The following is a 10,196-nucleotide window of genomic DNA, read 5'->3' on the forward strand; positions in this document are numbered from 1 at the left end:
CGTATCATGGTGTGGCTTGGATCTGGACCTGATGAGGTCGTCAAACCGTGTAATTCTGCTAGTAGCTCGGCTACGTGAGTAATATAAGTAATTTAAAAATAGAGGTCCAGGGTGTCCACGCGCGCGTGGCGTGTCGGGTGAGGCCGCGCCGCCCGTGTGCACCGTCGTGCGTGCCATGGCAATGGATCAGACCGGGCCGGCCATCAACATCCCCGACCGACTTTTCTCGAGGAATAAAATCCCAGGATATCCACCTTCCATTTCCACGTGCTTATTTTTCTCTTGATTTGATTGTAGGGGTGGAGCCGTGATAAGAGGAGGAGGAAGCGGGCCAGCTCTTTGCCCCCTGCTGTTCCTGCTCTTGCTCTGAAAAAGAAAGAACCCACGCTCAGGCGTCTGCTGGACACGTTAAAGAAAAGGAAAAAAAGAGAATCATCCGCCGGAGGAGCGAGCGGGGATCGGAGGGAGCCGGGAGCAGCTGGGATCGGGATCCTCTCTCTTCCTTGCATTGATGGCTTCCCTGGGCTTGCCCGGACCCTCCTCCTACCACGACCTCTGCTGCTACGGGGCAGGAATCGCAGGTCAGCGCCACCGCCATTCCCTTTGCTCTGCTTCTCAGGCTCTGCCGCCGTGTAGGGGACGGCCGGATTTGGTTCGGCCAGTTCTTGACCGCCGTCTTCTCTTGATCTTCTTCCAGGGAACATCTTCGCCTTCGTGCTCTTCATCTCCCCGCTGTAAGCCCGTCCCCCTTTCGATTTCAACCCGATTTCATTTCTTCTTGGCTCGGCTCGAGTTGCTTCAAGACGGTGCTGCTGATCTGATCGATCTCTGTCGATCTCAGGCCAACATTCAGGAGGATCGTCCGGAATGGGTCGACGGAGCAGTTCTCGGCCACGCCCTACATCTACTCGCTCCTCAACTGCCTCGTCTGCATGTGGTACGCCCTCCCCTTCGTCTCCTACGGCGTCGTCCTCGTCGCCACCGTCAACACCATCGGCGCCGCCTTCCAGCTTGCCTACACCGCCGTCTTCATCGCCTACGCCGACGCCAAGAAAAGGGTGGGCACCCTACCCACCGCTTCTCCTTTGCTGCCGGCATCTGTAAGTTTGACTGATGTGGCTTCTTGCTGCAGCTCAAGGTGTCCGTGCTGCTGGCTGGGGTGTTCTGCGTGTTCGGCCTGATTGTGTATGTCAGTATGGCGCTGTTTGATCACAAGCCTCGGCGAACATTCGTCGGCTATCTCAGCGTGGCGTCCCTCATATTCATGTTCGCATCCCCTCTGTCCATCATTGTGAGTCCTGAAGTATTTCCTGCTTTATAACTAACTCGAAATAGGCTTCCGCAAATTATAACTAACTCAAACTTGTATTCCATAACCACATCTGGTGTATAATTGATAGTAGGTTTGATGGGTTTGGCGTTGTTGATCTCATCTGACCATGTTATTTGAAATGTATAGTCCTGTAAATGAACTTTCCTCTTGTGTTTGACAGAATTTGGTGATCAGGACCAAGAGCGTGGAGTACATGCCCTTTTATTTGTCGCTATCGATGTCCCTGATGAGCATGTCGTTTTTCGCATACGGGGCGCTTCTGGATGACTTCTTCATATACGTAAGATATAGTTTTCTATTGCTGATCAGGGATTTTGCTTGGAGGGTTGCCTAACATCATGTCTGTTTGGCCCTTCTTTCTTGTTGGTTTGCCAATTACAGGTTCCCAATGGCATCGGCACAGTCTTAGGTGTCATGCAGTTGTTGTTATATGCCTATTACAGTAGAAAAGGATCGAGAGACGAAGCCAGACGGCCATTACTAGTCACACATACATGAGCGTGCAAGGGAAACAAGGTTGAGTTTGAAAAGCTATTTACTGTTATATGCGGCTTTCCTATTTCTGGTTGAGTTTCCTGATCATGGTTGCGTCTCCATCACACGTTTTAAGCGCCATTTCAATGGTTTGTGCAAACTTTGGTGTCTCGTTTGAATTGTGTGTCACATTCGTTAAACAAACATGGGGGACCTCTGGGGATAATATAATGGTTGCGTCTCCAGCTCTGTTGCCACCTGCCATAATATCTGTTCCCTTTATCTGAAAGCAAGAACAACAATAGAGTAGTTGTCTGTACAGGTAAGCAAGACTTGTAATGTTTGCCAAGTTCACGAGTGAAGATCTCTACCAAGTTTTATTTTTAAAAAATCCAAGAGTAAGAGAACTTGCGAAGCAATATAATGTTTATTGTAAGAAATGGTGCCTTGCAACAAAAGGAGGCGGCTCAAAGCTGATTTAGCCAAAGAAGGCTAAGAAGCGTCAACTTGTGCGAACAAATACATTTTAGCATGAATTATAACTTGGACCAAGTTACTTGGTGGTCAATGGTGGTGTCACTTTCTTGCAGCAAATTGCTGTTTGAGTTTTTTTCCTTTGCACGGAAAATTGATGTTTGAGCATGGCTTGCACGTTTTGTGGTTTTTCTAGAAGGCTACAGACAGAACATGCACCGGTCAACAGATATACTGTATTTCAGACGCAATACTACTGCATGGTCTGAACTTTTTCCTCTCCCAAATTTCAGATGGATGATTCTTAGGGCATGTACAGTACAGCCATCGCTGTAAGCCTACAGCCTGCCTGCATCTCAGGGTTGAGGTTCTCTGCATTATTTTCCTTGTGTAAAAAGGTGGAGTAGGGCTAGTTTTAAGGTCCTCGAGTCATTTGTTTATATTGTTTTTCCGGTGAGCCATTATTTGTTTATTTGATGCTATGTACGGCGAGCATTAATGGATCACTGATGTGCAGACTTGATGGATGTATCATGTATGTGATCTGTACAAGTGTAGAATACCAGTGATACCCACTTCCACATGATCCCATGCTCCCACTTGAAAAAAAAAATCAATTTTAAATATTTTCGGAAATTCTGGAAAGAAATATGGTGTTCACAAAGAATGTGTCTGCAACCCCTAAAATTTCAGGCCCAAATTTGAAATGCACATTGACAAACAAAAAAGACAAGTCCTGATGTAAATAGTGTCAATTTTACTTTTGTCTTTTTGTGTCACTATTCATACTATATTTGTCTTTTTTGTTTCTCAATGTGTATCTCGAATTTGAATCTGATTTTTTCAGGGGTTGTAGGCGCATCTTATGAACTTCCAGACAAATTTCTAGTATTTTTTGAAACATTTAAATTTGTCTTTCCAAAGTTGGTATCATGGGAGCATTTAAGAAGGGTATCACATGATATTCTCCCGTAGAGTACAAAACAATAATAAAGAACTGTACGATTTTCAGTTGAAATATTGAACTGAACGAACTCTCAGGGCAGGAAGAACTTGCATTGAAATATTGAACTGAACGAACTCTCAGGACAGGAAGAACTTGCATTTACTTAGTAAATGCAGGCAAGAACACAATTACTCCTATAAAAGATGTTGAAGTACCCGCCTCCTAGGGCCATTGACGCGCGAGTGCCCTCCAAGCCGTACGTTTCGCGCGCACCTCCTGCCAATGCCTGATCATGGGCCTCGGGCATGACCGCGGCCACTTCCCCATGGTGGTTTTTGTCGGGCCCGTGTGCTTCGTATCGTGCGCTGCTTTGCGTGCACTAGATGAGGCTGGATCGGCTTGTTAGCGTGAATCGCTCACTGCAGGGCTGATTTGCACGGGCGAGCTGGCTGCGCATGCGCGCTCGGCTGCTATCCCGCCCAAAAGCCTGCCGGTGGTGTCCAGGGGTCACGACGGCAGGCCAGCCAGCCAGCCAACTTTAAAATTTTGGAACAAATAAATGAAAAAGGAAGAAAAAGGAAAAAGAAACAAAAAAAGGAAATCGAAAAAAAATATCACTTGTGGCCGCAGCCCACACTGAGGCGACGCACGAGGGCTGTGAGAAAGGAAAAAAAAATGCCTAATCGCCACGACGGGTCCTCCTCCGCGAGCTGCGCGTACAGGGACGACACCGAACGATAAAAAATGATCAAAGAATACGGATCTTGATGTCTAAATCGTGCGGTTAGAAAGTTAGATGTGTGGTAGTAACTATTTTACATGTAGATGTGAAATAGCAAATCTGTTACATCTAGAAACAAGCAATAAAACGGGCTGCCAACACGCCACAATAATGGGTCGATAAAAATGAAGTCAAACATGCCAACAAAAAGGATGTGTTACAAAACATAAATAGCGAGGTGGGAATCGAGTGCTTGCATGAAAAATTACAAAAATTTAATCAAACGGCGACAAACATAGATGAGGCATCGTTTCTTTAAAAATATTCATGAATTTATATGGTGTTCACAATCTTAAAAATATATTTCCAAATTTTACAAAAATATTAAAAATATCTTATTCACAAATTTGAAAAAAAAGAAAAATAATACTCCCTCCGTTCCTAAATATTTGTTTTTCTAGAGATTTCAACAAGTGACTACATACGGAGCAAAATGAATGAATCTACACCCTAAAATATGTTTATATACATCCGTATGTGGTAGTCCATTTGAGATCTCTAAAAAGACATATTTAGGAACGGAGGGAGTAACAGACAAAACTAAAGAGAAAGAAATAAATAAAAACAGACACAAAATGAAATATTTAAAAGATAAAACGGATAGAAAAATAGAGAAAATAAATAAGAACTAAAAGAACAAAAAGTGTTGCTAATTGTATTTAAACAAAAACACGTTAAAAATGTATTGAAAAACACAAAAACACTCAAAACAAAATGAAAAAAGGGGTCATAACTAAACCACATAAATTTATTTGTATGATGCAAAAATTACTATCAAAACTGAAAGACACATAAAATAGTGTGCATAAAAACACCTGAAACCACGAATGTACCTCTGTTCTCACTTATTTGAATATGTAGGATTTTTTGTCAACCAAGAAATACTAGATGCGATAAAAAAAGGAATAAAAAGTTACATGGCAACACCACTGTCGTTGCATCCAGCCTCCAGCCCGTGCGATAACTTGGGCGTGTTTATATAGGCCAATCAGTCCCGCGCAGAAAGAAAATTGATTGTTTATTTACGCATGTTCACTAATTAGCCCGCATTGCATGAACATCAAAGCACCACTCAGCCAGGCCAGCTGAAAACACTCAAATCGGCAGTTTCCAATGAGTTGGACTGAGGTAAGGCACATCGCGCGTACATGGTGGACCCTGTTGCAGGAGAGGAGCCTTTGTAAGCTTCTCTCTAATCTCCTTCTTTCTCCTCCCTTCAAATATACACAACAATGCTTCGATTTAAGATAAGCTCTACACAAAAAAGATGCACATTAATGTTACAGTCAGGCGATCGGTTCGATCGGTTCGTAGTTTCTCGGCCGTAAATGCTTAACTTCGTGTTCATGTTTGGAGCTATTTTAGACGAATTTTGTCAAATTCATCACCCACAGTTGACAGCTTAAAATTTTGTTTGACTAGTAGCTTCATCTTGCAGTTTCACACTACTTTCATATTGCACATTTTTTGTCTCCACGATCGTAGACGATTAAATCTAACTTCTTTCTCGCTGGAACGTTCATACGCATATGTGTGTTAATGACACTCCTTAATTTCGGTCTCCACTCCTGTGTCCTGCTAAACTAGCGTCACCGTCGGCGTCGTTCCTCTCAATCTTCTCTCCCGCATCCTACTACACTCGAATGGTCATCGTTCCTCTTTGTCTTCTCTCCCACGTCCTGCTACGCTGAAGCCATCGTCGACGTCATTCCTCTCAACCTCCTCGCCCGCGTCCGGCGTTGTCACTAGCGTTGTTCTTTTTGGGCTCCTCCTCCGCATCCTCCTACACTGGCGCGACCATGGCGCGCAAACTACATTTCTCCATCATTTTCTGCCTCAGTGTCATGGCGTCGCTAGTGTTATGTGTAGCTGTCAGCCTTATCGGATGGACGCCATGTTGTGCCCGCCGCCGCCGCCGTTGTTCCTCTCTGTCGCCTCGTCCTCGTCCTACACTGACGGCGCCGTCACAAACACACTGCCAAGAACTCTATTGTAACTCTGTGTGTCATGTGTAGATGTTAACTGTTAATCATGTTGCATACATACAACCAAACATCATGTAGTGGTGTGAGTGGAGATAATACAGGACACCAAATAGTGTAGAAAGTCTAGATGCAGACGACCAAACAAGATGCAGATATTGATCTTTTGCGTGTTTTCCCTCGGTCAGGCCCAACTAAAACATGTATGCAGTGCAGGTAATTCGCAGATGACAATCAAACACCCCTTTAGATCCGTGGACAACGATCCATATCAACCCGCACACGAATTCTAAGGACAACAATGGGGCTTAGATATGAAATAGCAAATCCGTTTATCAAAAATAATTTTGAAGTTTCAGATTTGTGGCCTTGTCGAGATCATGTCTGTAAAAAGAATCGTGGCCTTGTATGGCTTCATGCGCGGAAGTGTGGCACAACTACAGTTTGGTCTCGTGCAACTAAAGCAATGCCGAAACAATCGATGCGCAAGTCCAGGAGAAGTCGGGGCCGAAGATCAAATTCCTTGTTGGAATATCATATACAGAACACAACAAGCATTGCTGAACAAGTTCTTTTCTTCAAGAAAAAGTTAAGTTCTAAAGAAAACTAAATTGGAACTGCTGGATTCGACGAACTCTCATTCAGCCCACCGTCACCGAGACTGCAACACTGACGCGATGCACATTGGCCTCATTCATCAATCGAACACGGCCAACTGATCATACTCCGGTCCGGCGATTGCCTTTTCCATGACGACCCTCGGGGTGAACGTGCCACCGCCATCGAGGAACAGCTTGAGCAAGTTCTTGGAGAACCCGCTGACGAGCGCCACCCCCTTCTGTCCGGACATCACCGGCACGGCCCTGGAGTCCCTCAGGTTCCAGAACACTATCTCCGGCACGGCGGCGCCGTAGCCAGCTTCCGAGAACTTCCTCACGATCGCCTCGTAGTCTGTCTCCCACGGGTTCGCCGACGCCTGGTCGAACTCCATGTCGCTGAACACGAACACCCGCCGCACCATCTTCTCCGCCGGCAGGCCGGCGCCCACGGCCACCTCCAGGATCTTGTCGAACACTGCCTGGAAGTCGGTGTTCATACCCCAATCCATGTTCCGGACGAATTCAGTCTTTTCGGAAAGGGTGTCGCCCTTGATCATGTGGATGTTCGGTTGCTCGCTGAAGGTGATCACGCGGCCGCGCCACGGGTCGTCGGTGAGCTCGGACACGAGGAGGCCAAGCGCGATGCAGACGTCCATGGGCAGGCCGGACATGCTTCCGGACACGTCGCACACGGCCACGCAGCTGTTGAGCTTGCCGAGAGCGCGCATGTCGTCGACCATGCGCTGCCACTGCAGGTCGGCCACTCCGCCGTCGTCCCCATCTTCGCCGAGGGACTCGATGATCTGATGCGGGAGCAGCGCGCCCGCGGCGATCCGCTTCTTGCCGGACTTGACATCGGCGAGGTATGCGTTGAAGCGCTCGGCGTCGTGCTTGAGGAAGAGGTCCTTGTAGTTCTTCATGGCCACGGAGGCCACGCGCGTGTACACCACGGACTCCCAGGCGCGCGCCGAGATGAACACCTCGGGGAGCTTAAGCGCGGCGCGGAGCGGCACGATGGCCGCTCTGCGGAGGCGCTCGCGCGCGCGGTACGCGTAGTGCGCGTCCGGGAGGTCGTCGCCGAGCTCCGACGACGAGCCTCTGGGGAAGAGCCGCCGCGCGATGGCCTCGCAGAGGAGGGTGGAGCGGTCGTAGGACGAGTCCAGCGACGGGCACCACTTGGCCGCGAGCGAGAAATCCTTGACATTGCCGACAGACAGCTTGCGCATGTCCTCCGCGAGGAGCTCGGCGAACAGGTCGGCCGTGCGGTCGTGCAGGGACCGGTACGTGGAGTCGCGGCTGTACATCTCCAACGCCCTCGCCGCGGCCTCCGCCCTCTTGGCCCGGCGCGACAACGCGGCCGCGGCCGCGAGCCCCCTATCACGCTCCAGGCTAGCCGCGACACGCTCCTCCGACGCGCCGACGGGCGGCGCGCGGTCCTCGCTGCGCGGCTTGCGGCCTCTCCCCCGCCCGCAGCCGCCGCGGCGTACGAAGCCGCCGTCCTCCGCTTCGCGGCGGGCCTTCTTGCCGGGGGTCCGGGTGGACTTGCCGCCGTGCACGATGCGGTGGAGCAGCTCGGGCAGGTCCTTGAGGTAGCCGAAGGCGGCGACGGAGGCGGCGTTGCGCGCGAGCGTGGCCGGGTGGCGGGCGTGGAGCCAGAGCGCGGCGGCGTAAAAGCCCTCGCGGTCGGACTTGCCGGAGCCGCGCACGCCGCGGAGGTTGGCGACGAGGCGGAGCGCGGAGACCGGGTCGGCGGCCCAGGCGGCGGCGAGCAGCGAGGCGACGGAGGCGGCCGGCGTGCCGGGCACCACGTGGAAGAAGAAGTCGAGGCAGGGGTCCCCCGAGGACACGAACGTCGGCGAGGAGTTCTCCGTCAGCGCCTTCCCCGCCCCGACCGTCGCCTTGTTGAAGCTGGCGTCCAGCAGGTCGACGAACGTGTCGCCCGTTGGCGCCGCCGCGGCCGCGCCAAGTGCGGTCGCGGCCTCCGGCGGGCCGACCAGGGCGAAGCCGGCCATCGGAATCGGCGGAGTTTCTGAAGTGGCCACCCACTCGGGCCTTCTCTCTTCTGCGAGCCCGGGCTTGGAATTGGGTTTTAGGGCTTGGGGTCGGGCTCGTCGGGCGGGCTTTGCTTGTGTGGAAATGGAGGATGGTGGCGAGTGGAGTTATATGCAGCGGGCAGCAGGTTTCGTGGCAGGCAAGGATGGGATTAAGGTCGGTTTGATCAATGAACCGACTAGAACTTGCCTCTCGTGTTCCTCGTTGCGGTGTTTGTTTTCTTGGTAGTTGCCACGTCGCGGCGTGACTCATGGCCGGGCCCACTGTGCCATCACTTCTTTTGTGACGAGTCGTTTGACCGTCGGCGCACAATCAACTTCGGTTGACATGAGATTTCTGTTGTTTGCAGACTAGTAATGAAGTACTCCAGAGAAGTTCAGACGAGAATCAGTACAGCCCCTTTTGCGTGAGCTCCACTCCGAGGCGCCTTTCCTAGAGCATCTCCAATAGCGGCGGCAAAAACCCTGCGCGTGGTAAACTGCCATTTCATTACGCGCGGGACGTTTTCGCGCGCTTTAGTGGAGGAGGAAAACTCGGGCGCGCGGGAAACGATTGCGCGCGTGGAAAAGCGGGAGGTCGCGCGTTAGATTTGGCGCATCGCTTCCGGCACGTCTATAAATTGCTGCGCCTGCCACACGGCCTTCCATCGCTATCCACATTGCCACGCGCTCTCTTCCCACTTCCTCTGCTTCCTCTGCCGCTTCCTCGCCCCGCCATCGACGCGCCACCATGCCGCCGCGCCGCCGGGGATCTTCGGGCTACCGTGGCGTCCGCCAGCGCCCCTTTAGCGGCTTCTACGCTGAGATTCGGTCCAGTGACGTCCGCATCAGCCTCGGCACGTTCGAGACCGCGCACAAGGCCGCCCGCACGTACGACGCGGCACCATGGCGCCTCCAGAGGCCTCGCGCGCAGATGAACTTTCACGACGTCTGGACGTGCGAGCAGGCGCAGGCCGTAGCCCCTCCGCCTCGTCTTATAACAGACCAGGACCGTGAGGAACACCGTCGGCGGCAGCGGCGCCTCCTCATCGCCGAGGCGGACGAGCGAGCCATGGCGGAGTGGCGCCAGCGCTACCCGCAGGACGTCGCCGACGAGAACACCTTCTGGGCGGAGAGGACGGCAAGGCGTCATGCGGAGCGGGCGGACAGGCGTCGGCGGAAGGCACTCGCGGAGGCGCAGTGCGATCTCGTTAATGCAAGTGGGGAGTCGTTCTTCGACTCAGGAGATCCTCGTTGAGAAGACGCACTAGTAGAAAAACGACCTAATGCTCAGCTCATTAGTCCTAGTTTGTAAATGAACCGACACTAATGTGACCATTAGTGCCAGTTCCAACGGCTAGGCAGGCGGCACTCATTAGTCCCGGTTCGTGTTGAACCTCTAGTCCCGGTTCGTGCCATGAACCGGGACTAAAGAGGTGGTGGCAGGCTGGGGCCCCACCAACACCTTTAGTACCGGTTCGTGGCACGAATGAGGACTAGAGATGCACATTTATTCCCGGTTCGTACAACCAACCGGGACAATCATCTTATATAAACCCTTCGTCGAGCCCGAGCTC

The 10,196-nt window shown here is 51.3% G+C and overlaps 3 protein-coding genes across 3 annotated transcripts; 2 read left to right on the forward strand and 1 right to left on the reverse strand.

Moving 5' to 3' along the window:
* The first annotated feature begins 282 nt into the window (after positions 1–282).
* LOC109768565 (bidirectional sugar transporter SWEET2a) lies at positions 283–2,864 on the forward strand. Its single transcript, XM_020327301.3, has 7 exons — positions 283–581; positions 698–734; positions 842–1,058; positions 1,133–1,291; positions 1,494–1,613; positions 1,715–1,849; positions 2,575–2,864. The coding sequence occupies exons 1-6, from the start codon at positions 512–514 to the stop codon at positions 1,829–1,831; spliced, it is 720 nt and encodes a 239-aa protein (XP_020182890.1). The 5' UTR covers positions 283–511; the 3' UTR covers positions 1,832–1,849; positions 2,575–2,864.
* A 3,627-nt stretch (positions 2,865–6,491) lies between these two features.
* Positions 6,492–8,991, reverse strand: LOC109768564 (uncharacterized). The gene has a single exon (XM_020327300.4). The coding sequence runs from the start codon at positions 8,599–8,601 to the stop codon at positions 6,688–6,690; it is 1,914 nt and encodes a 637-aa protein (XP_020182889.1). The 5' UTR covers positions 8,602–8,991; the 3' UTR covers positions 6,492–6,687.
* A 334-nt stretch (positions 8,992–9,325) lies between these two features.
* LOC109768563 (uncharacterized) lies at positions 9,326–9,877 on the forward strand (the record flags this gene model as incomplete). Its single annotated transcript, XM_020327299.1, has 1 exon — positions 9,326–9,877. A coding segment is annotated over one exon (552 nt), but the record flags the coding sequence as incomplete, so codon positions are not given.
* Between the last annotated feature and the right edge of the window lie 319 nt (positions 9,878–10,196).

This window comes from Aegilops tauschii, chromosome 6, assembly GCF_002575655.3.
Source record: "Aegilops tauschii subsp. strangulata cultivar AL8/78 chromosome 6, Aet v6.0, whole genome shotgun sequence".
Lineage (NCBI taxonomy): Eukaryota > Viridiplantae > Streptophyta > Magnoliopsida > Poales > Poaceae > Aegilops > Aegilops tauschii.

Coding starts and splice junctions, on each gene's coding strand:
- LOC109768565 (XM_020327301.3), top strand. CDS start 512: ATGGCTTCCCTGGGCTTGCCCGGACCCTCCTCCTACCACGACCTCTGC. Junction 582..697: donor CTACGGGGCAGGAATCGCAG/GTCAGCGCCACC, acceptor ATCTTCTTCCAG/GGAACATCTTCGCCTTCGTG. Junction 1,292..1,493: donor CATCCCCTCTGTCCATCATT/GTGAGTCCTGAA, acceptor TGTGTTTGACAG/AATTTGGTGATCAGGACCAA.
- LOC109768564 (XM_020327300.4), bottom strand. CDS start 8,601: ATGGCCGGCTTCGCCCTGGTCGGCCCGCCGGAGGCCGCGACCGCACTT.